At 43.4% G+C, this 26,059-nt stretch overlaps 2 protein-coding genes across 4 annotated transcripts in view; both read right to left on the bottom strand.

Annotated features, from left to right (window-relative positions):
- Positions 1 to 790, bottom strand: part of LOC123097783 (uncharacterized) — a 1,928-nt gene extending 1,138 nt beyond the window's left edge. Inside the window, exons 1-2 of the mRNA XM_044519610.1 lie at positions 323 to 790; positions 3 to 187 (exon numbers count right to left, since the gene is read on the bottom strand). Coding sequence (XP_044375545.1) covers positions 3 to 75 — 73 coding nt within the window. The 5' untranslated portion in view covers positions 76 to 187; positions 323 to 790. The remainder of the gene's footprint in view (positions 1 to 2; positions 188 to 322) is intronic.
- A 123-nt stretch (positions 791 to 913) lies between these two features.
- On the bottom strand, positions 914 to 26,059 carry LOC123097781 (phosphoinositide phosphatase SAC8). 3 transcript variants are annotated; one of them, XM_044519607.1, is made up of 20 exons: positions 25,758 to 26,059; positions 25,549 to 25,623; positions 17,394 to 17,521; positions 17,172 to 17,263; positions 16,977 to 17,034; positions 16,085 to 16,141; positions 15,970 to 16,003; positions 15,686 to 15,766; positions 15,496 to 15,602; positions 15,274 to 15,360; positions 15,105 to 15,182; positions 14,673 to 14,788; positions 14,415 to 14,513; positions 14,184 to 14,283; positions 2,368 to 2,476; positions 2,216 to 2,288; positions 2,030 to 2,123; positions 1,652 to 1,738; positions 1,438 to 1,504; positions 914 to 1,356 (listed from the first exon to the last, which is right to left on the bottom strand). In XM_044519607.1, the coding sequence occupies exons 1-20, from the start codon at positions 25,933 to 25,935 to the stop codon at positions 1,229 to 1,231; spliced, it is 1,848 nt and encodes a 615-aa protein (XP_044375542.1). In that variant the 5' UTR covers positions 25,936 to 26,059; the 3' UTR covers positions 914 to 1,228. The 3 variants fall into 3 exon arrangements, with proteins under 3 accessions (XP_044375542.1, XP_044375543.1, XP_044375544.1); XM_044519608.1 differs by having other exon boundaries at positions 14,673 to 14,737; XM_044519609.1 differs by lacking the exon at positions 17,394 to 17,521 and having other exon boundaries at positions 25,758 to 25,967.

The raw sequence follows: 26,059 nt of genomic DNA, 5'->3' as shown, positions 1-26,059 counted from the left end.
ACCCACTTTATTGTTCCAATTAAAAATGGACCAAGAGGACGACGGCTCGTTCTTCGGATCATCGGTGCTTGCCATCGGCTTCTCGCTTAGGTTTCGTGTGGTGAAACTTTATTTCAATTGCGTTTTTCCCTTTGAATCCTTCTCAGTGTGATCGATGCCACCAAGAACTCACAGCTATTAGATCATCCTGCGTTGGAAACTTCATGTTTAGCCAGCAGAACAGACAATTGAGAGGAGATCAAAGGAATCTCAACATTCCTTGCCGCCTTATCTGGTAGCCGGAATCCAGCAGAACAGACGGAGACATTTAGAGCCAATTCACCTGCGACAGAGGATGCTTGACGGACGAACGGAGCCTTGTTCTACGCTACGAAATCCAAGGTGAATTCGAGATCCCAATGTGGATAGCAGCCAGCAAAGAGAGCAAACACAGAGGCGGTCTTTTTCTTTCTGGCCACCAACGTTTGGTTGGCCACCTTGAACTGTGGCGTGCCACCAATATCTTGGGAGCGCTTATTTTTGGGCAGCATACGCCTGTCATTTTTTTTCTTCCTTTTTCGAACTATATATGTTCTGGCTATGGGCATCTGGGAGTTCAGAACGATCTAGCTGAAACTACCCACGGAAGCCACAAACATAGATAGAACGCATGTGCTAATTGGAAAAGAAAAGAGAAAAACATGTGCAGGCAAAACGGCCTCAAGAGAATCGATCTTGCTCCAAGGATACAGCATATGCACGGGGCCTTCTGAAAGACCACGCCCCAGGCGGAGGTGTTCAGGACCCAGGTATGCAGTTGCCACCAACGAGCCGGACAACTTACCGCTGTCTGTCCTGGGTTAAGCTGGCATTATACAAGAGCCAACCTCTCACTCTGGAGTATGCCTGTCAAATTCAGTAATTTCAAATTCCGTGCAAGCAATTTCACAAGTTTAAGATACAGAAACTGTGCGGTAGAATCCAGTGTTACAGTTTAACCTTAGTTTACAGTAAGTACTACAAGACGGTGTGTCTCTGACTGCACAATCCACTATTTACCAGGAAACCAGACAATCTAACCAGGTGTTACAAAATTTACTTCAGATTTACCGGACCAGCAAGCCAACCTTTCCCTTGTTTAATCTATCTACGCTGACAGCGGACACGTAGCTTGCTATCAACACTTCATATCCCTTCAGATTCCAACAACAAAGCTCTGAGAACTGGACAAGAGAGAAGGGGCCGCAAACTAGATCAGACCACATAAGCGGGGTCTAGAGCAGAGCTGCTTCCCATTCGCTTTCACCAAGGCTACCACTCCGGCTGTCAAGCCAGCGAAGATGATGAACGAGATGAGGTGTTGTGCGCTCCGTCCAACTGCAGACGGGAAGACCAGATCATCAGTAATACACGGTGCTAAACAGGAATCATCGGAGCAAAGATGGGTTCAAGGCAGACCTTGACTAAAAGTGAAAGTTGTGACAGTGATCCCACCAACTATGATTGCCGACGCCACAGGAAGATACTTTTTCCCAGCAAATGTAAAACTTATATCAGAATCGATTGCATGGTTAATGCTGCATGGTTGGTTGAAGAACAGGAAGAGTTGCGAAAACCATCTATAAATGAGAGGAACCATACTAAGACAGAGAAGATGGACAAGGCTGCTTACTGGTGCAGATTCAAATCCAATGATTTGAAAAGGAGAAGAACTGCTTTTGCTGACCGTGTAGTAACCACTGATAAGATCTAGAGCATCCTGAAGTTGAAATTTTTGGTTTCAGAAGAACCATACGATTAGCACAACTTTGTAAAATATAAACTCCAGTAAAAAGAACAGGTGTTACAAGTGATAATCTAGCATGAAGCGTGGGGGCAAGTTATAATCTAGCAACGAACAAACTGTATCAAAAGCTAACTGAAAGAAACATACCTAAAAACAATTATTTTCTGATAAAAGTAGGACATCTATTCATGATAGCAAATATTAGGTGGGAATGCAAGATAGTTCGTGTGGAACATCAGAAACGACCATATGTTGACAACTTACTTGTCGCACTCCATCATGAAAATTGTTCAAATAATACCGGGAAAGAGCGCTCATGCCATCTTTAATCAATCCAGGCAATGTCTGCCTTCCATACCTGTGTTATTTGAGTTGTCAAGAACTGGACGATATGCACATAACAAAGTTGATTCAGGAAAGATTGATGTAGCAAGATATGCTAGAAATTACCTCACAAGGTCTCCCTTTAAGGCATAAGAACCAGCATATTCAAGGCTTAGCTCATCACCATGCTCAACCCACACTGCCAAGCATGTATTAAGCATGAACACGATACATGTAAAACTGTCTAAAGCACCATACTAAACATCACCATACCTTACATTTTTTAAATTTATCGTTAATGATATCAGATTGAGAGATACTTTCAGCTGATGATAATGCCCCCATTCGCTGCAGCTGTGAGTCCAAAGATTTTCTTGCAAGGAAACTCTGGAAAGAAGCACTCAAAAAGAATTCACCATGACGATATGAAATGATTCAGCAAGGTGTTCATCAGACAATTAAAAGTAGCAAGGTCTGAATCACGAAAAATTAAGTCTGTCAATCAAAATAATGTGATATCAATCACATGAATATTTAGACCTTCCTATTGTATTTTAGTCAAGGTTACTGTTCATTCAGCTGCAACCTAAATATAGTCGCAAGGGAGTATAGTTGCTTCAAGGAACTAAGTGAAAGTGCAACTATCCCTGGGTGGTTTTGGTAATTCCTAACAACATATAGCTCATTGAGCTAATGCTATTCCAAGATGAATATTTTAGGAAAGTTCAATGATTGGCATGGCATGGATTAGAAAGTGGACCCTTCAAAATGCTAAGGACAAAAGATTGGCTCAAGCTCAAAGCACAAGACTCTACATTTTCTATTTTAGTGATTCAAGATCACATTGAGTCTATAGGAAAAGCCAATACTATTAAGAAGGGATGAGGTGTTGCTTAATGAGGTTCTTGCTCAAAATGCTTAGTGATATGCTCCAAAACCCTCCACTACTTTCTCACATCCACATATGTCCCAAACCAAAAAGTCTAACTCGGCCCCACCGAAATTTCATATCCGGAGCCACCGAGTTCAGTTGACATAGCCACTGCCAGAAATCCTAGTCTTTTCGGTCTCACCGATAGGGATCTCGGTCTCACCAAGATGGGATTGTAATCTCTCTGTTTCCCTTCGTAACGTTTCGGTCAAACCGAGAAGAGCGATCGGTCCCACCGAGATTGCAATGCAAATACTCTGTTTCCTTTTCGTAACGTTTCGGTCAAACCGAGATGAGCGAATCGGTCCCACCGAGTTTACCTGACCAACTCTCTGTTAGTCTATTACCAAAATCGGTCTCACCGAGATTACGTTATGCCCTAACCTTAATGATATCGGTCCCACCGAAACACCTAACGGTTACATTATGAACCAAATCGGTCTGACCGAGTTCTTTGAATCGGTCCCACCAAGTTTGGTGATTTGTGTGTAACGGTTAGATTTTGTGTGGAGGCTATATATACCTCTCCACCCACTCTTCATTCGTAAAGAGAGCCATCAGAACATGCCTACACTTCCAACACATATTTTCTGAGAGAGAACCACCTACACTTGTGTTGAGGTCAAGATATTCCATTCCAACCACATAAATCTTGATCTCTAGCCTTCCCCAAGTTGCTTTCCACTCAAATCTTCTTTCCACCAAATCCAAATCCTGTGAGAGAGAGTTGAGTGTTGGGGAGACTATCATTTGAAGCACAAGAGCAAGGAGTTCATCATAAACACACCATTTGTTACTTCTTGGAGAGTGGTGTCTCCTAGATTGGCTAGGTGTCACTTGGGAGCCTCCGACAAGATTGTGGAGTTGAACCAAGGAGTTTGTAAGGACAAGGAGATCGCCTACTTCGTGAAGATCTACCCTAGTGAGGCAAATCCTTCGTGAGCGACGGCCATGGTGGGATAGACAAGGTTGCTTCTTCGTGGACCCTTCGTGAGTGGAGCCCTCCGTGGACTCGCGCAACCGTTATCCTTCGTGGGTTGAAGTCTCCATCAACGTGGATGTACGATAGCATCACCTATCGGAACCACGGATAAAAAATCTCCGTGTCAACATTGCGTTTGCTCCCTCAAACTCCTCCCTTTACCTTCATATGCAATTGTTTTACATTCCGCTGCTATACTCTTAGAATTGCATGTGTAGGTTGATTGCTTGACTTGTGCTAAGTTGCTAAAATCTGCCAAGAACTAAAATTGGAAAAAGGCTAGATTTTTATTTGGTCAAGTAGTCTAATCACCCCCCCCTCTAGACATACTTTCGATCCTACAAGTGGTATCAGAGCTTTGGTCTCCATTTGCTTTGATTTCCATAGCTTTTGGTGGTCATAGCCTTGGTTTCACAACCTAGGAGAGTATGGCGTCTAGCGAGGGAAATTACCACCGTAGAGGTCCTTACTTTGATGGTACAAATTTTGCTAGTTGGAAGCATAAAATGAAAATGCATATTCCTGGACATAACCCCGCCGTTTGGGCTATTGTGTGTATTGGCTTGCAAGGTGAATTCTTTGATGGGAGAGAACCAAACCATGAAACTACTGCGGAAGAGTTGAAGATGCTACAATACAATGCTCAAGCTTGTGATATTCTCTTCAACGGACTGTGCCCCGAAGAATTCAACAAAATCAGCCGTCTTGAGAATCCAAAGGAAATTTGGGATACTTTGATTGATATGCACGAAGGTACCGACTCCGTCAAGGAATCCAAATTGGGTGTGCTTCAAAGTCAACTTGACAAGTTCAAAATGAAAGATGGTGAAGGTGTCGCTGAAATGTACTCTAGGCTTGCTCTCATCACAAATGAGATTGCCGGCTTAGGAAGTGAAGAGATGACCGACAAATTCATCATCAAAAAAATCCTAAGAGCCTTGGATGGAAAATATGATACCGTGTGCACATTGATCCAAATGATGCCCAATTACAAAGATCTCAAGCCAACGGAAGTCATTGGAAGAATTGTTGCTCATGAGATGTCACTCAAGGATAAGGAAGAGCTTCACAACAAGTCAAGTGGTGCTTACAAAGCCTCGTGTGATGCTCTCACATCATCAAGTGAGAAGCAAACCTTCAATGAAGAATTGAGCCTAATGGTGAAGAACTTCAACAAGTTCTACAAGAGTAGAAGCAAGGAAAGAAGTTCCAAGTCAAGGTCCTACAATGACAAAAGATCTTCTAGTCGTGAGCGTAATTGCTACAATTGTGGAAGATCAGGACACTACTTCAATGAATGTACGGCCCCCTACAAAAGAAGAGAAGATTCTCCCAAAAGAAGAAGTAGAAGAGAGGAATCACCACCAAGAGAAAGGAGGAGTAGAGATGATCGTTATGAACGAAAACCCTCTCGGAGAAGCAAGGACTCGGAAAGGGAGGAAAAGTCATCAAGGAGCTACACAAAAAGAAGACATCAAGCTCATGTTGGTGAATGTGTATCCGGCTCCGACTCCGAAAGAAGTTATCACTCCGACTCCGAATATACTCAAGATGAAGGTGTTGCCGGTCTAGCACTTATGTCAACCAACTCCTACGACATATTTGACTCACCAAATGAAGGAATTGGAAGATGCTTCATGGCCAAAGGTCCAAAGATAACACATGCCGAGTATGTTGATTTCAATAGTGATGAAGATGATTTGCTAGGTGATGATGATTTACTTGTTGACAACTCTAGTGATGAAAACTATGATGAAACGTCAATTAATCATGCTAATCAAGATAAAACGAATGATGATGATAAGAAGGAGATTGAGCGTCTAACTAAAGAACTAAACACTCTTAAGTTAGCCCATGAAACTACCTTGGAAGATCATCGAGAACTAAAGACTCGTGATAAGCTACGCTTTGAAAAGCTCAACCTTGAGCAAGAGCATGAGTTTTTAAAGGCAATCAATGATGATCTTCGCAAGAAAAGTTCTTCTTACATTGCCAAGCGTTTACTCTTGTCTACTTACATGCCACAAGTTAAATCTAGCAACAAGAACAAGAAAGATGCTTCATCTAGTAGTAACAACAATCATGCTAAATCCAATGTTGTTGCTTCTAGTAGTTCTCTTGATCCACTAATGATTCTCTTAGCCAAGTTACACTTGAGCAAGAAAATAGCTTATTGAAGGGAATTATAGAGAAAGGTGTTTACAAGAGCCTTGCCGGAAGTAAGCAATTTCAGGAAATTATACGCAAGCAAGGAAGACACCGGAAGAATCAAGGTGTTGGTTTTGAACGCAAGTTCAATGCTAATGAAGTTGAGTGGGAAGAAGATCAATACCCCAAGACGAAGTTTGTTCCTCAACAAGAGAAGTATGATCCTACTTCCTTCAAAGGGACACAAGCTCAAGATGACCTTCCACCACAAGACCACAAGCAAAAAGGCAAGGACAAGCTTCAAGAGGAAATTGATGCATTTGAAGAAGCACCTAAGGCCTTGGTTAAGTGGGTTCCCAAGACTACATCAAGTTTTACCTCATCAAGTACGACTACGACTCCAAGGATTCCCATCAAGATGGTGTGGATCCCGAAGAAGAAGAACTAGGAAGTTCTTGAGGGTGACTCCGCCAACATACTTCACTCTTATCATTTTGGCGAGAACAAGTGCAAACAACTTTCATATCTTGCACTAGTTTAAGGAGTCACAAACCCTCTTGTTGGTAAGACAAGGGACAAGGTAACCTAATGCTTTCATGGATATCATCTTGTGTATCCATCACTCTATGTCTATGGATATCCTTGTTTGTTCCTTGTGGGACTAACCCGTGTAGGTATTAAAAGTGCAACTCACTTCAAAGGATTGCTCCAAATGATCTACATCAACATCGAGCGTCTACATCTTCAACACCTACATGAAGTCATCATCGACAAAACCCAAGGTTAGTTCATCCCTCTTAGGGGGGATATCACATCTAGGGGGAGCTTTACTCTAATCAATTGAGCTAAAGCAACTCTAACGGTGTGAACACAACAATGCTTTATGTAAAAGTGATAACCCCACTCATGCTTAAACGATGAGTATGACCTATGATCAAATGTTCTCATTTGACTCCTAAGTCAATATACTCATATATAGATGACCTAGTCATCGCCAAATTGCTTGATAGATGCTAGAGTGATTGTGCATGCTTTGTCACATATTTCATTTGCCATTTTATTGTGTGAGCATGTTGGTTGCATATTTTACTCATTCGAGGACATCCATTTGTTGTTTTGATTCTTTGGCTTTTTCTCTTTTGCCAAATGGATGGACAAGAATGCCTAAGAACTCCCTCTAGCTATATATATTTTCCTCGTCTCAAACTCTATTCATGCTACATCACAAAGTTTGATCAAGTCAGATTCGAACCACTCTATGTGAGGAGCACTCGGAGTTCCCGATTCGTCATAGACTTAAACCTCCAAAACCTCTTTGTGCATCTCGGTCTGACCGATTCATCCCTTTCAGTCCTACCGAGATTACTAAGTTGATATAGGGTTTTCAATCTCGGTGCAATTGATTAGAACCTTTCGGTCACACCGAGTTGCAGTAACTGCTTGCAGTTTTGCATCTCGGTGCCACCGAGTCGTTCCACTCGGTCACACTGACAGTGTCAGGTTATATATACCGACGGGCCAAATTTTGGAAAATTTTCCGAACCTCCTCGCCCGCGCATAACCTGCTCTGCCTCTTCGGGTCTCCGGGTCGTCCTCTCGTCGCCAGCGACCTCCCGCCGCTGGTCTCCACCGCCGTCAACGGCAATCTGCCCCGCCGTTGCCGCCGTAGCAAGTTCGCCACCGAACTAGGGTACGAACTTGAACTTTGTGCTAATCCTTAACTCTGATTCCTAGCACATTGCTTTGCCATGATTCTTGCCACGATTGAAATCATCCTGTCCAGCGAAATCATCCCGTAGATTAGCTTTGATTTGAAAATTTAGGGTTAGGTCTCCGCGAATTCATCTCGGACCGACCGAGTTGTAGAAATCGGTCTCACCGATTTGGCTTAGGCCAGAGCACATGCATTTCCGGTCTGACCGAAAATTGCAAATCAGTGTGACCGAGTTCGATTCTCTGTGAAACCCTAGCAGTCTCGGTACCACCGAACTGTGACTCGGTCTGACCGAGTTCACTAGTTTAGGTTCCAAAAGCTGCTTCGGTATCACCGAGTTTATAAATCGATAGCTCCGAAATGCTTTCTGTGAAGAACTAAAACTAAGTTTTTAAGTCATCTGTTTGACAAAACTCATGTACTTTATGATGCTCATCTTCTCTACCTCATCTATAATCTATTCACAGGGTCTGCTGTCAGAGAGTTTGCAAATATGTCTGACCAGAGTGACAGCCAGAACAAGTCTGAACAGCAGGTGGAGATGGGTGAGGGCTCAGATCCCTCCAGCAGTTATGATGAGGGCAACAGGAGCACTCCCAGCAACCTGCCAAAGGCTGCTACCAGGACAAGGAAGAAGAGGAATTCTGACTCTGAGGATGAAGACTATGTGGCAGTTGAAGATGAAGTCACTTCAAAGAAAAAGGTGCTGAAGAAAGAGTATGGCACAGCTGCTGCAACAAAGCCTGGTCTGAAAACAAAGGCTCCAGCAAGAAGACAGCCCATGTCTAAGCCAAGAAAAGTTGCTACAGGTGAAACTATGAAGTTCACCATTGAGTTTGAAGAAGAGGCAGCTGGTGAAGATAAGAAGAAGAAGAGGGCCAAAACCACTACTGCCAGAGTTCTTGGCAAGCCCTCAATGAGGAAAGATTCTGAAGAGGAAGAGGATGCTGCACCAGCATCCAAAGCACAAAAGCTTATGGGGGATGCAATCAAATCAGAGGCTGCTCCATCTAAGCCCAAACCTGCTCCCAAGGCTGCTGCTCCAGCTCCAAAGCCCAAACCCAAGAGGAGCACTAGGAACATCCCTGCTGAAGAGAAGAACAAGGCCCCAGTGCCTGAAGCTGCTGAAGAAGAGGAAGATGACTGTTGTATTGAGGAAGCTGAAACCCAAGATCCCTGACCACACTGATGCACACCCAGTTGCAGAGAACATGAAAATCAGGAAGGATGCAGGATTGAGACTATGGAGACAGTCTGATCCATATGCTATCAGGCGAAGGACTGTTGTGGACTATAGGTTTCACACTAAGGAACAACAGGACTTCTATGAGACAATTCTGCTTGATAAGAAGCCCATTGTGTGTGACATGAGATGAGTTGACTGGGAGTTCATCAAGGAGAATGAGGATCACTTCCCTGGAGTGCTTGATAGCTTCAAGGCATGTGGAGTTGACACTTTTGTTGCCCAGAAGCTCACCAAGTGGAATGATGAGCTCATCATGCAGTTCTACTCCACTGCCACTTCTATCCAGATGGAAGGATAGTGTAGATGTCTGAGGGTACTAGGTACCAGTCTACAGTTGAGGAATGGGCCAAGCTTATCAATGCTCCTGAGGAACATGAGGATGACTTGGATATCTATGCAGAGAAGAAGAAAGACCACAACTCAATGGCCAACATGTACAAAGAGATCCCAGATGCTGCTTTAGATACACATAAGTTTGGATCTGTTCACTACTTGTTGTCTGGTCTGCCAACTATCAACTGGATCTTAAGGCACACACTGCTACCCAAGTCAGGTGATCACAAGATGATCCGAGGACATGCAATCAACTTGCTGCATATATTTGATGTCCCACAGAAGTTCAAAGTCATGAGCCTGATTATAGAGACAATCAAGAGGACTGCTGCTGACCAGAAGAGAAGCTATGGGTATGCCCCACAAATTCAGGAGCTCATCAACTCAAAGATGGGCAAAGGCAAGTACATTTTGGATAAGGAGCACCTGCCCATCTATCCTGAATTTGAAAATAACACAGTTGTGATGAATGAGAATGAACCATCTTCAGCTCAAGCACAGGAAAAGAGAGAGAAGGCTAAGGCAGAGAAGGCTGCAAAGATGCCAACAGCAGAGGAGGCATCTCAGGTATTTTTGAAGAGCAAGCAAGACCAGCTTGGATATCTGATCCAATCCACTCTGAGGATTGAGAAGGGCTTGACCACCCTGACCAAGAACCAGGAGAGCTTGGAGAGGATTATTGAGACAAAATTCTATGACCTTGATGTCAAGGTAACAGAGATTCAAACTGCAGTTGAGCAACTTCAGGAGTAAGCTGAGAAGAAGAAGGGCAAGTCTACCATAGATGCTTTTGCCAGAGTGCTCAGAGGACAGAGATCTGCTGCAGTGCCAGTGACAGACACTAGAGCTACAACATCAGCACCAGCAGCTACAGCTCCAGTTCCACCTCCAGCAGCTACTCCACCAGCTCCAGCTACCTCATCTGAAGCCTTCGTCCTTAGAGTTCTCTCAACACCACCTCCCGAAGATCAAGTCTGAGAGTCGTTTAGCACTATGCATTTTTTAACTTTTTGATAACTTGTTGCCAAAGGGGGAGAAAAATGTATAGATCATAGGCTTCGAGAGAGTGTTGCCTTTTTATTCTCTCTTGCTATTTTGGTTGAAACTTTATTGTGTGCTTGTGTGAGATACTACTTTGTGTCCTTGTGAGATATTTATTTGATCATGTGTTTGATTATATGCTACCTTTAATGCTTGTTGGATGATATTATCTTTATATCCTCTTATGATCATTCACTTTGCTTGGTGATGAGTGCATGTGTTTTAATCTCTATCATTTTGAGCGCTCTACCAAGATGTATGTGACATGGAAGAGTAACCATGATCCTAATCGATTGTGCATTTGCATTCAAAAGCAAATTTAAATAATGCACAAATTTAGGGGGAGCTCTTGCTTATCACATACTTCTCAAAGCGACGATGTTTTTCAATCTTATTTATCATTTGTCGAAGCTTTGATCTATATGTTGTCATCAATTACCAAAAAGGGGAAGATTGAAAGTGCAACTATCCCTGGGTGGTTTTGGTAATTCCTAACAACATATAGCTCATTGAGCTAATGCTATTCCAAGATGAATATTTCAGGAAAGTTCAATGATTGGCATGGCATGGATTAGAAAGTGGACCCTTCAAAATGCTAAGGACAAAAGATTGGCTCAAGCTCAAAGCACAAGACTCTACATTTTCTATTTTAGTGATTCAAGATCACATTGAGTCTATAGGAAAAGCCAATACTATTAAGAAGGGATGAGGTGTTGCTTAATGAGGTTCTTGCTCAAAATGCTTAGTGATATGCTCCAAAACCCTCCACTACTTTCTCACATCCACATATGTCCCAAACCAAAAAGTCTAACTCGGCCCCACCGAAATTTCATATCCGGAGCCACCGAGTTCAGTTGACATAGCCACTGCCAGAAACCCTAGTCTTTTCGGTCTCACCGATAGGGATCTCGGTCTCACTGAGATGGGATTGTAATTTCTCTGTTTCCCTTCGTAACGTTTCGGTCAAACCGAGAAGAGCGATCGGTCCTACCGAGATTGCAATGCAAACACTCTGTTTCCTTTTCGTAACGTTTCGGTCCAAACCGAGATGAGCGAATCGGTCCCACCGAGTTTGCCTGACCAACTCTCTGTTAGTCTATTACCAAAATCGGTCTCACCGAGTTACCGAGTTTGTGTAATAGGTCTCACCGAGATTACGTTATGCCCTAACCCTAATGATATCGGTCGCACCGAAACACCTAACGGTCACATTATGAATCAAATCGGTCTGACCGAGTTCTTTGAATCGGTCCCACCGAGTTTGGTGATTTGTGTGTAACGGTTAGATTTTGTGTGAAGGATATATATACCACTCCACCCACTCTTCATTCGTAAAGAGAGCCATCAGAACATGCCTACACTTCCACACATATTTTCTGAGAGAGAACCACCTACACTTGTGTTGAGGTCAAGATATTTCATTCCAACCACATAAATCTTGATCTCTAGCCTTCCCCAAGTTGCTTTCCACTCAAATCTTCTTTCCACCAAATCCAAATCCTGTGAGAGAGTTGAGTGTTGGGGAGACTATTATTTGAAGCACAAAAGCAAGGAGTTCATCATAAACACACCATTTGTTACTTCTTGGAAAGTGGTGTCTCCTAGATTGGCTAGGTGTCACTTGGGAGCCTCCGACAAGATTGTGGAGTTGAACCAAGGAGTTTGTAAGGACAAGGAGATCGCCTACTTCGTGAAGATCTACCCTAGTGAGGCAAGTCCTTCGTGAGCGACGGCCATGGTGGGATAGACAAGGTTGCTTCTTCGTGGACCCTTCGTGAGTGGAGCCCTCCGTGGACTCGCGCAACCGTTACCCTTCGTGGGTTGAAGTCTCCATCAACGTGGATGTACGATGGCACCACCTATCGGAACCACGGATAAAAAATCTCCGTGTCAACATTGCGTTTGCTCCCTCAAACTCCTCCCTTTACCTTCATATGCAATTGTTTTACATTCCGCTGCTATCTCTTAGAATTGCATGTGTAGGTTGATTGCTTGACTTGTGCTAAATTGCTAAAATCTGCCAAGAACTAAAATTGGAAAAAGGCTAGATTTTTATTTGATCAAGTAGTCTAATCACCCCCCTCTAGACATACTTTCGATCCTACACTAAGGCCGAACCAAGCCAGAACTATATTATGGTTTTTTTATGGAAACCTGTAGGGGAGGCTCCGGCAGTAACTTTTATTTACTATTAAAAATATTTAATTAAAGAGATATTAACAATACTGAGGGGGCTGTACAAACACAGATGAGAGGAAGGGACTACAGAACTTAAACAAGGGAGCTAATCCAGGCTCAGAGAGAAGCTGCAAGCTCCTCACTCATTAAGAAAGCTAAGAGAAGGAGATCCTTCTTGACGAGGAGAGACAAGCAAAAAAACGAAATAGAGCCATGGCTACATGGATCCCCTTTCTTTAAAACAAATACAGTATTTTAAAACCTCAAAATACCGAAATTTGTTTTACATCTATATATAGATGCGTAGTGTGTAAGTATAAATTTTCATTAGTATATCTTTTCAGTTGTGATACGCAAAAAAGACAAATATGTGGATTAAAAAATAGAGTTACTATTTGCTTTTATGGATCCACAAATTTGTCTTTTCTATGCAGCTTAAAAACTAATGCATTTCTCAATAAGATTTTGCAGATATATCTGTGGGAAAAAAAAGGTTTTAAACTTCAAAATGTGTTTTTTGCCCTTTTGGAAATACAGGGCTGCGTGAAGCCTGAGAGCAAAATTGCCAAACCCAGACCAAGAGGTTAGGTTACGAGGGCTAACATTGTCAAAGATCGTAGCATTTCATTGCTTCTAGATGTTCCAGGCGACAAGGACAAAGCCTCCATGAAGAAACGATTGTGGAAGTGAATCTTTGCATCTCAAGATGATCAGAGTCAGAGCTGGTGTCCAGGGGAATGCCAATGGGACATACCCATTCATATATCCTATAAAGTGAATACCCACTAAGTGCATTCACATGAGTCCATGTCATCTGCATGCTCCAACCCAGCTGCCCCCTTGAAGATATCGTTGCTTACGAGCTTCTCGACTCCCACAAAGATTGTATTCATAAGAATTTTGTGCTACACATCCCACAGCAATGTACATCTTCTAGTTAATCCCTTATATTACTCCCTCCGTTCCATAATGTAGTGCATATAGATTTTTTTGAAAAGTCAAACTGTGCAAACTTTGACCAAGTTTATAGATAAACCTATTTATATCTATAATACCAAATATATAAAATATGAAACTACATCTTATGATGAATCTAATGATATATGATTGGCATTCTAGATGTAAATGTTTTCGTCCACATGGTCAAAATTTGCGAGGTTTAACTTTTTTTTAAATCTATATGCACTACATTGTGGAACGGAGGGAGTAATGTCTAACTAATATGTAAATAATTACAAGAAATTAGGCTGCTCTTTGATCTTTGCAACCGAGAACTGTCTGTTATACAACCGTAATGGTGGCACAATGATCTAGACACTCAACTTAACTAGAGCGAAAAGTTTTGCAGGGTACAGTGCTAGGAGCACAAGGTTGCAAATCCACCTACTCAGTTAGGTAAGTGTGTGTACGGTTACAAACTGTTAACTTTGTATTTCAATGAAAACCTAATGCAAATAAGTTAACAATTTTGAATAAAAACAATGTTTATCAAACTGGATCTGATAAATAAGGTGAACAGACCTGTGTCACATTTGTGCGGTCCAGGCAATCTATGCAGTTGGACCTAACGACGCCACTTTGGTCCAACAATATCTCTCCTTTAGAGTTCATAAGGAAATATCTACTCCGCTGGCCCAGAAACGAATCAAGAGCAAATTACTTGCCACAGTTAAACTTGAGTGGTTGAAATGGATACTAAAGTGGTATTATTAGGAAAAATAAAGAGTGGAATATTCGTTATTTAGAAATTACCCTTGTTTCTGAATAGCTTCCTCAATTTCATCATAGAGAACTTGCAAGTTATCAAAGTTCCCTCCGCCACAAATATGATGGAAATCAAAGTGCACATACCTGTTAGAAAAGGACAACGTTATTAGCATAGAACAAATGAATGTTATGTGACACATAATCCCTAGGAGATAGTAAGTACTACTTCACTACTTGCAGCTTTGCAAATAAAAATCGATAGAATAGCTAAGCATTTTCAGGAAACATAAGCTCATAAAGCACCTGATATCAGGAAAGTTCTGCATTTCAGCAGCAAATGCATTGCTTAAATTTCCTTCATCACCTTGCTGCAATAAAAAAAAGGTTGGACAAACTGTCATCTGTCTCTGCTGTACGGCCTGAAAGAATAATCTGATTATCTGACTGAAAGTTTGATATTTTCAAGAGGTCAAGACGTAGCTACAGACAATTTTGTTTTTTCTGTTTCAGTCTTCAATTTACTAAAACAGGCTAGAACTGGGGCAAGCAAAGAACTGGGTATAATAACATGAGCAGTTCACATTTTTTTACACATGGACTGCTCGCTCTGTGCTTGATTCTACACAAGTCCTTCCATATTGTAGCTTAAAATGTAAAGACTGAAATAAATCAGCATATCATGAATTGATTTAATCACAAAACACTCACACTTCCAATATGAATTCAAAAACTTACTTTATCGGTCAGATCAATAACCATTGTATCTCCATATCTTTGTGAAAGATCGTGAAAGTGGCGTTCAACAACCTTCGTCTGTGAGCGATAATAGTTTGAGAGAAGTCAGCAGGTTGTATTCAGTGAGAGTGGCCATTAGATATACACGTTGATGTCAATATGTTCCTACCATTTCTTCATGTTCAATAATGCTGGGTCGTGGTTTGTAGCTTAAATCCACTATCTGCTCCCAGAGAAGTGGAATAGAGCCCCGAACCTAACAAGGGAGTTGCAAAATATTAATCTAAATGTCGTCACATAACATCGCATTTATAGGATTAATATCACGTTTCCTTTGAATATGTCATGATCATCCAGCAAAGAAGCTTATCTCATTATATCATGAAATCACCTGTATAAATGAGGACGTTAAACCTTCATACTCAACCAGCTGTTCTGTCTCGACAAAATTGGCGGTGGCACCTTCAAGATTTGCACCCCTTCTCCACATTCTTGTCCCTGCAATGAATGGGTGGATGACAATGAGAAGTTAGTCCCAGTTGCTAATATCCAATTGAAATGTTAGGGAAAAAATGTACAACCTAAACGCCTGTTGCATCTCCGAGAGAATAAAGTTATTCTGACTAGTCTATCCTTCAAGGTAAATTGCTCTGTCTGAAAACGTAAAATAGTCAAGGATGGACCAACTCCTGAAGCATATTTCCTCCAATGCTGAAATTACAAATGATGGGGACAGCGTTGCATATTTGCACAATGGAAGGAGAAGCCAGTGGCCAGAAGGCAAGTACACAGTAAACAGTAACAAGTGCAGATAGAGTTACTACTGTATTATATTTTCATGGAATTTGTTGAAATTTTAGGATATTTCCTTGGACCAGTGGGGTAATGAACTCATCAAGCTGCAACAACGTATAAAAATAGGTAAGTAATCTGAAAAGGAAAATCAGAAAAACGTTCGTATTCTCTTCAAATAGGATTACCTTAGTTTCAATAAGCTCCTCTAACAAATTCCTGTTCCAAACAAACCGGGGATCAGCCTGAAAAATGAAGTTAACTACTTGAAGAGCAGTGACCCTGAAAGAACCCTTTTGGTAAGTTGCCTGATTCTTTATAAGGAAAGACTAAATCAGGCAGGGTTGTAACATAATAAAGGCTTGTACAGCTTTATGGTTTTATAGCAAGTTCTCTCTTGTTGATCACTTCAGAATGCCAAGTATTAGGAACTCGTAGTGTGGATGTGAATCATCAGAAATACACCGATCTCAACCAAGAATGTCTGGTGAGGATGTGCCAGCTCACAATGACAGAAGAATAGAGTATATAGAGAGAGATACTATGACTTTAGTCTTTACAGTCTCAATTGTGAAGCACAGGCGTTTAAACTGTTACAGGGGTATTTTTAAGGTTTTGCTCTTTTTATATTAATTTACAGTTGCATGTGCATGTATACTGGTTAGGATGTGCTTGCACTGAAATTGTATTTTGAAAGTAAGCATAAATGTAAGATTAATAACAAAACTAAAAAGAACAAAGACAGTAGCCAAAAGATCCAAATACTACAGGCAATATGCAATATGCTCACCAGCTATATTTGGGTTCTAAAATATGTTATATTGTTATTTTTATAGTTTTGCTATCTGTAAAAAAAAATTACATGCAGATTTCTATGGGTAGTTGCACCCTTCTACACCTAAAGTTACATGCAGATTTCTATGCAACTTTAGTCTTCATGGTGTGCAACCTGGTCGACTTAGAAAACCTGTTTCTCATGTGGCTGGGACATATCAAATTCATTGTGTTGATGAGTATGTAACAACTCAAGTATAATAAGACAGTTGAATATTAAAATGCAAATAATAAACCAATATTAACCTGCTTCCATAGCGGCTTATGTACCCTCCCCGCAGCCAGCTTTGATGCCCTCTGCAAGCTACAAATAACGAGAGCTCATATATTATAGAGAAAAGAACAGATCAAAAAATTTATCATAATTCTGCGATGCATGAAACTACATAATAAACATTTTCAGCTGCCTTTTTCCAGAGACGCACATGACAGAATACTTACTTTAATGTCAAATCCCTGTCGTACGAATAATAAAGTCCGCAAGTAGTTTCTGCAATTCTCAAGAGAGACATGAAGTATGCCTCATCTCGTTTCTGCAGGCAGATGTATAAACAAGTTAAAATGCACTCTCACAAGACAAAAATATCATGTAAAGGTAATCATGTTCCGGTTATGATCAAACAATGTGAGTCAAATTGCATCAAATATTCATTTATTCCATACTTCCTCTGAAGTTAAATGCTTTATAGCCTCGTTGCAGCACAAGAATTTCATCGAATTTGCATGGTAAACTGTGGAAGCCCCATAAGAGCCAGCATCCTTGCGAGAAGTGATGACAAGTACGTAGCTTCCTGATAAGAACAAAGTTTTGAAATGTGGAACAGCCGCTCCGGCATAAAAACCTGATTTCCAGAAATGTTCTTGAAAAACAAACTAGCGGTGCTAAGGTGGAAACATACAGAAAGACACAAGAAAATCTAGAAAAACAGGGCAACAAAATATAAAAACATTATGTTTAACTGATGACGGCCAATCAAAACATATTTCCAGGATTTACCTAGTAGTGACATAAGTTCAATTAACCCAAGCAGCAACACTTATGAATTGCTGAAAACCTGAGATTCATGCGCAACTCAGCTAACTTTACAGCACAAAGTAGAGAGCTTGCATTGTAAAGACCTGTATTTGGGGGTTTTCGTTTTTTGTTCGCCCTGGCTATTTCAGTCATCACTGTACCCCAAGAGTTTATCCTTTCTGGCAAATACGGCACTCAGACTATGCAGCGCATGGGAACATACAAACCCAATTCAAGTCAATAAATTATAGAAGAAATCTAGCTGCAAATGCAGCTTCACAAAGCACAGCACATAATCGGTGTGTGATCAATTTCTAGTTTTGAAAACAGTATCTGCTGAATTATATGTCGCCAAAAATGGAAGTTTGTGTCCAAAACACTGTGCATCTTGATGCAGCTTTCTTTGATGTAACAATTGTAAGTTACATGCTGCAGCAACTTTAGCATTTGTAGACTGCCTGAACATGCTTCTGTTCATCAATACTAGTACAGAGGCAGACAAAGAACAACAAAGTATAAGCAGGTAAATATTACCTCCGTCCCAAATTAGTTGTCTTAGATTTGTCCAGAAACGGATGTATCTAGACAAATCTGAGACAAGTATTTCGGGCGGAGGGAGTAGCTATCAGTCAGTCACACAATGTTTGCTTGATGCCAGCTCTGGATACAAATGGGCGTGATGCGATCATTCAAGTTACAGAGAGAACATTGGCTTCACAAGCAATTTTAGATCAAATTCATGTCTAAGAAGCAAACTAAAAAGATTAAAGACTAGAATATCATAAAGCTACATGTACTTCGTTCATAAGAAAATTTGAGCGAGAATGGGAAACCTTCCCAGTTCCATTACTATGAACTATCAATTACAGGAGTTCAAGTTCAGCAAAAACAAAAGAAACAGAGCATGCAAGTGGCCATCAGAAGACCAACATGTGAGATAATAGCTGAAACAGAACAAGTGGGACACAACAACTGGATACAAAGGAAATGGTCTCTCCATGATAGAATCACCGACTATACTTTGAAGAAAGTTTTTGCATTCTTTTGTTAGAGTTATAATATAAGTCATGTACCCCTTTGTATTTATCCCGTTGTATAAGGGGTTTCCTGCATATGTTCCACACCTGTACATGTATATATATAGGCCTATGGCCTCATGGGAATACAAGTTGCTTATTCCTAACATGGTATTAGAGCTAGGTCAATTTTTTGCACGCTGCAACTCGTGCGTTTGATCCGTCTCTACATCCCGATCGATCTCCAACCCCGCTCGATCTCCTCTTCGTCTGCTCGATCGAAGCAGGGGGCTCGTCCCGCAGGCCCCCGATCTCCTGCTCCTGCCGCTCGATCGAAGCAGGGGGCTCGTCCCGCCGGCCCCGATCTTCTGCTCCCGCCAGCCCCGGACTCCCGCAGGCGCCCCCGATCTCCTGCTCCCGCCGCTCGATCGAAGCATGGGGCTCGTCTCCAGCCGGCCCTGATCTCCTGTCGATCTCCTCTCCAGTCGGCCCTGGCCCCTGCGGTTCTTCAGCCGCCGACTGCCAGCTGCCCCTTGATCGACTGCCTGCCGCTCCCCGATCCCGTCCCGTTCCCGATTGGAAGCTCTCTCGTCGGATTCTGCTGATTTCGGATCTCTGCTAAAAAAAATGTCTGCTGCATCGGGCTATGTTGCTGTCCCTCGCTGTCCGGTGATCTTCGATGGTACTAACTACACCGAGTTCGCTGGCTTCATGCGCATTCACATGCGTGGCATCCGTCTCTGGGGTGTTCTTTCTGGCGAGGTCTGCTGTCCGCCACGTCCGGTTCCTCCGGTGGCCCCTACTCCGCCGACTCCACCGGTTCTTCCTACGGACGCTAATCAGGCTGCCAAGGATGCGGCTAAGCTTGCTCATGAGGCTGCTGATCGTGCTTATGATGAGAGGGTTTTGGCTTATGAGGAGGCTCTTCAGACGTATCATGGTGCTTTGTCTGTTTACACCCAGTGGCTTGATGATGATGCTCGTGCTGCAGCTGTTCTCACTGCTAGTGTTCTGCCTCAGTTTGCTTCTGAGTTTCTAGGTCTTCCTACTGTCTTTCAGATGTGGACCTGTCTTCGTCAGCGCTATGAGCCCTCTGGTGATGCCTTATACCTTTCTGTGGTTCGTCAGGAGCATGCTCTTCAGCAGGGTGACTACTGTTGATGACTTTTATGCACAGAGTTCTGCTATCTGGCGCCAGCTTGATTCTCTCCGCAGTGCTGGTTGTCGTACTTGCCCCTGCTGCCAGGCTGTCCAGGCCAATTTGGAGTTTCATCGCGTCTACGAGTTCCTGTCTTGGCTCCGTAAGGAGTTTGAGCCCCGGCGTGCTCAGTTGTTTGCTCGTGGCCGTATTTCTCTCATGGAGGCGCTTTCAGAGATTCGTGCTGAGGAGACTCGCTTACGTGGTGCTGGTTTGCTGGAGGTTCCCTCTGTGCTCGCTACTCGGGCTTCTTCCACTCCACCTGCTGCACCGACCCATTCTCGCTCGAGTGCTCCGCCGCTCTTGCCCACTCCTTCTGGAGGCTCAGGTCGCCCCCGTCCACATTGTGACTACTGCAACAATGATGGTCATATTGAGTCCCAGTGCTACACAAAGAGGAAACACCTGCGCAAGGCGCGATCATCCTCCTCAGGGACTTCGTCATCTCCCTCGACAGCTTCAGCCATTGCTTTGACTGAGCAGGATATTCTGAGACTTAAGCGTCTGCTCGCGGCTTCAGGTTCTTCCTCGACGGGTACTGTTGGTTCTGTGACTGATGCTTCCCACACTGAGCAACCGCAGTCTACACAGTCAGGTACATCCCCATGGGTTCTGGACTCTGGAGCTTCTTTTTATATGTCTTCTCATTCTTCCGCTTTGTCCTCTCTTCCATCGCTGGATTCTCCTGTTCATGTCTTCACTGCTGATGGTACTCCACTTTCTGTTGCTAGTAGAGGCAATCTTTCCACTCCTTATTCTGTTCCTGATGTTGCTCATGTTCCTCGACTTACCATGAATCTGTTTTCTGCTGGTCAACTTACTGATTCTGGTTGTCGTGTCATCCTTGACGTTGACTCTTGTTCTGTCCAGGACCGTCGCACGCACACTCTAGTTGGGGCTGGCCCTCGCCGCCGTGATTCTCAGGGTCTTTGGGAGTTGGACTGGCTTCATGTTCCTTCCGCTGCCACCACCATCACCAGTCCCTCCGCTTCTGTCGCCTCTGTTACTGGTTCCTTCAAGCAGTGGCATCATCGACTTGGTCATCTGTGTGGTTCTCGGTTATCGTCTTTAGTTCGTCGAGGTCTTCTGGGGTCTGTCTCAGGAGATGTCTCTTTAGAGTGTCAGGGTTGTCGTCTTGGCAAGCAGATTCAGTTACCATATTCACATAGTGAGTCAGTGTCTAAGCGTCCTTTCGATTTAGTCCATTCTGATGTATGGGGTCCGGCTCCTTTCGCTTCGAAAGGTGGTCATAAATACTATATTATTTTCATAGATGATTTCTCTCGTTACACATGGCTTTATTTCATGACTTCTCGTAGAGAGGTGTTGTCTATTTATAAGCGTTTTGCTGCCATGGTTCATACTCAGTTCTCTTCACCCATTCGTGTTTTTCGTGCTGACTCCGCTGGCGAGTATATCTCTAAGATGTTGCGTGGTGTCCTTGCTGAGCAGGGTACTCTTGCCCAGTTCTCTTGTCCTGGTGCTCATGCTCAGAATGGCGTGTCTGAGCGCAAGCATCGTCACCTTCTTGAGACGGCCCGTGCGATGATGATCGCCGCCTCTCTTCCGCCTCATTTTTGGGCCGAGGCTATCTCCACTTCCGCCTATCTCATCAACCTTCAGCCGTCCGCAGCTTTGCAGGGTGGCGTTCCTTTTGAGCGTCTTTTTGATCGTTCTCCCGATTATTCGATGCTTCGCTTGTTTGGTTGTGTTTGCTATGTTCTTCTTGCCCCTCGCGAACGCACCAAACTGACCGCTCAGTCTGTTGAGTGTGTCTTCTTAGGCTACAGTGATGAGCACAAGGGCTATCGTTGTTGGGATCCTATCGGTCGTCGGATGCGTATCTCTTGAGACGTGACTTTTGATGAGTCTCGTCCTTTCTACCCACGCCCATCTTCCTCGATTTTTTCAGTGGAGGATATCTCTTTCCTCACTTTTCCTGACTCACCTATCACCCCCGTCGCGCCTGTGCCTATTCGTTCCACTCCCTCTTCTTCTCCACCTCTAGTCGATTTGCAGCCACCATCTTCTCCGGTCTCCTCGCCTAGCATGTCACCGGATTCTACACCTTCATCTCCGGTGACTTCTTCGTCGCCACCCCCCGATTCTACCTTGGCGATTCCTCCTTCTATTGTTCCATCTTTTCCTCAGCATTACACTCGTCGTTCACGACCTGTGGATGCTTCATTGGATGAGTCGTCCTCTTCCTCTCAGCCTACTTATGGCTTGCGTTCTCGTCCTCGTCCGCCTGTTGATCGCTTTGGATTTCCCACCGCTGGTGCTGCTGTTCTTGAGCCGACTTCTTACCGTCAGGCTGTTGTTCATCCTGAATGGCAGTTTGCGATGGCAGAGGAGATTGCTGCTCTTGAACGCACTGGTACCTGGGATCTTGTTTCTCTTCCTCCCGGAGTCCGTCCCATCACTTGTAAGTGGGTCTACAAGGTTAAGACTCGCTCCGATGGTTCTCTTGAGCGTCACAAAGCTCGTCTTGTGGCTTGTGGTTTTCAGCAGGAGCATGGTCGTGATTATGACGAGACTTTTGCTCCTGTGGCCCATATGACCACTGTTCGTACACTTCTTGCCGTTGCCTCTGCACGCCACTGGTCTATATCTCAGCTTGATGTTAAGAATGCCTTTCTTAATGGTGAGCTGCGTGAGGAGGTGTACATGCAGCCACCACCTGGGTATTCTGTTCCTGATGGCATGGTATGTCGTCTTCGTCGCTCTCTCTATGGCCTTAAGCAAGCCCCTCGCGCCTGGTTTGAGCGTTTTGCCTCTGTGGTCACTACTGCTGGTTTTTCAGCAAGTGCTCATGATCCAGCATTGTTTATTCACCTTTCTCCTCGTGGTCGGACTCTTCTTCTTCTCTATGTTGATGACATGATCATCACTGGGGATGACCCCGAGTATATTGCCTTTGTAAAGGCCCGTCTTAGTGAGCAGTTTCTTATGTCTGATCTTGGACCTCTTCGCTACTTTCTTCGGATTGAAGTCTCTTCTACCTCTGATGGCTTTTTTATATCTCAGGAAAAGTATATCCAGGATCTTCTTGCTCATGCTGCTCTTACTGACGAGCGCATTGTTGAGACTCCTATGGAGCTCAATGTTCACCTCCGTGCTACTGATGGTGATCCTCTCCCTGACCCGACGTGTTATCGTCATCTCGTTGGCAGTCTTGTCTATCTAGCTGGCACTCGTCCGGACATCTCTTATCCGGTTCATATTCTGAGTCAATTTGTCTCTGCTCCCACATCGGTTCACTATAGTCATCTCCTTCGTGTTCTCCGATATCTTCGGGGCACGATCTCTCACCGTCTATTCTTTCCTAGCTCCAGTTCTTTACAGCTTCAGGCCTATTCGGATGCTACGTGGGCTAGTGATCCTTCTGATCGCCGTTCACTTTCTGCTTACTGTGTTTTTCTTGGCGGTTCTCTCATTGCCTGGAAGACGAAGAAACAGATTGCAGTTTCCCGTTCGAGTGCTGAGGCTGAGTTGCGAGCCATGGCTCTTTTGACGGCAGAGGTGACTTGGTTACGGTGGTTACTTCAGGATTTTGGTGTTTCTGTCACTACACCGACTCTGCTCTTATCTGACAGTACAGGTGCTATTAGCATTGCGCGCGATCCTGTGAAGCATGAGCTCACCAAGCATATTGGTGTTGATGCTTTCTATGTGCGCGCTGGTGTGCAGGATCAGGTTATTGCTCTTCAGTATGTGCCTTCCAAGTTACAGTTGGCGGATTTCCTGACGAAGGCCCAGACTAGAGCACAACATGGCTTTTATCTCTCCAAACTCAGTGTTGTTCATCCACCATGAGTTTGAGGGGGGGTGTTAGAGTTATAATATAAGTCATGTACCCCTTTGTATTTATCCCGTTGTATAAGGGGTTTCCTGCATATGTTCCACACATGTACATGTATATATATCGGCCTATGGCCTCATGGGAATACAAGTTGCTTATTCCTAACATCTTTGACATCTCATTTAGCTGATCCAAGTGATTCAATAAAATTGGTTTTACAAAAACTTCTCACGGAATGCTGGATACGAAAACCTCATATAAATGAAACTAATGAAAACTCTAAATCAACCGCAGATTTATGCTTTTACTCGAAATAGCAGTGCCCACCAATTGCTTGAGCGTGAAAAAACTTTCATCATCTTTCTTTTAACTCACATGGGGATGTATCATTATACTGTTAAAACACTGTATTACATCATTATGTGGAGTTAAAGTTAAAATTGGGAATTGGCACCATTTATGCGCGATATTATATTAGAACAGAGAATTTACTTTCAACAATGAAATAGATCAACCATTGGATGTTTTGGCTTTTGTGTGATTTTCTAGCTAATATCTTTTTTTCTAGATGACCTTTATGTACTTTTAGTTTTTATCAGAATAGGTGATCAAAGATACTTCTTATCGGTTGAGTTTAAATAGCTACATACTTTAAGAAGGTTTAATTCAATCATAGCAAATGTCAGTAAATTATGGGAGTGCCATTTTTTTCTGAGAAATCTAGCATATTTTTCATTAGTTGTGATATATACAAGATACAAGCAATATAGACTGTCAATCGGTTCCTTCTGTGAGGCACGGATTTCGATCTTGGAGTACATGTAACACATAACAGATGTTCGATGGCTATGTATAATTCATATGATAGATGACGATGTGAACAGCGATTACAACACCAACTCCAGGGCATGAGTTTCATGACCATGTTTTCTAAAATATTACTCCCAATATATTTCGGTTTAGGTTGATCTACATGTTCAGGAACATTAGTCCTAGTGTGCATACATTGTCATCTTCTTTGATCTTGTTTGTGTAGGTTTGAGTCTCTCCTTAACGAAAGCTAAACACGAACCTTTCTTTAGGTTTGAGTCTTTCTTATATTGAAAACTTGAAAGCAGAGTTTAAATTTGATCTCTAACTGGTGCAGCAAGCTTTTTAGTATGTTTGCTTTTGAGAGGGCGGTACATTTTCAACATGTCTTTCCAGGGAAGCTTTTCAATATGCAGAGGTACAGATACTATGCCAGATGGTCCAAGCATCCAATATGTGAAATCACACTGTAGTGAAATTTAATGATAACAGAGATTTATGGTTGGTTGCTTTTCCTTTTTTCTGTGATTTTTCTAGCATGTTTCTCTTCTTTCTGGTTAGCCCGTCATTTACTTTAATTTATAATGGAGAGTGTTAGTCCTAGAGCTGCATAAGTTGTCATTATTTTGATCTTGTTTGCATAGGTTCGAGTCTCTCCTCAACAGAAGCTAAACACGAATCTTTCTTTAGGTTTGAGTGTTTCTCCTTTATTGAAAGCAAAGTTTAGACATGCCGGGCCCGTTTCAAGCAAACTTTAGAATTGATTCCTTCCACCTGTTTCTGCCCGTTGGAGCTTTGATGAGATAGCTGGCCGGGTTGCTCAAAGTTTGGAACAAAAAATCGAAAAAATGGTAGTTTAGCTACTAGTAATATATGAACGAAACGAGCTTTCTGAACACATTTCAGAGAAGGGTTCAGTTCTGGGGGTAGTTTTTTTAATTGTTTCGGCGCGGGCAAATGTTGACAGTTTGACTCACCGGCGAGCAACCTGATCATACCGGCCACTCCGTATATCTTGGAGACCTTACAGTCGCTCCCGGCAGCGGCTTCCTCTGCACGCGAGCAAACGAACACGTAAGCAAAACACCCACTCACGAGCCGAACACGCGACACCAACCAAATCCAGGAGTGAGCCCGCTGGAAATGCGCCGCTGGAAAGCTGCCGACGGTCTAGGGCGGGCGTGACCTGGGGAGAGGGGGTGGAGGGAGCCGTCGGCGCGGGCGACAGCGAAGGCGCCGCCGCCGTCGAGCGAGCGGAAGACGTAGCGGTCGCGGAACTCCCGCAGCTCGAGCTCCCGGCTGCAGGATCCCGGGCGCAGGGGCTCGTCGGCGAGCAGCGGGGCCTCGTCGGCGTCGGTCGCCATCGGCGTGCGGGCTTGGGCTTGGCTCTGGGCTGGGCGGGACTGGTCTCTCGCCGGATCCGAAACGGGGAGAGAGAGAGAGCGCGGGGGACAGGACAGGAGGGGTGATGACGCTGACGTGGTGCTG

Source organism: Triticum aestivum, chromosome 4D (assembly GCF_018294505.1).
Source record: "Triticum aestivum cultivar Chinese Spring chromosome 4D, IWGSC CS RefSeq v2.1, whole genome shotgun sequence".
In the NCBI taxonomy this organism is placed as follows: domain Eukaryota; kingdom Viridiplantae; phylum Streptophyta; class Magnoliopsida; order Poales; family Poaceae; genus Triticum; species Triticum aestivum.
This window is presented reverse-complemented; position numbering and strand designations above follow the sequence as displayed.

Excerpts from the sequence above, each read along its gene's own strand:
- LOC123097781 (XM_044519607.1), bottom strand. The coding sequence starts at position 25,935 with ATGGCGACCGACGCCGACGAGGCCCCGCTGCTCGCCGACGAGCCCCTG. Across the intron at positions 15,361-15,495 it reads TAACGTCCTCATTTATACAG|GTTCGGGGCTCTATTCCACT; the intron begins GTGATTTCATGA and ends CTCCCTTGTTAG. Across the intron at positions 15,183-15,273 it reads TTATTGAACATGAAGAAATG|ACGAAGGTTGTTGAACGCCA; the intron begins GTAGGAACATAT and ends TATCGCTCACAG.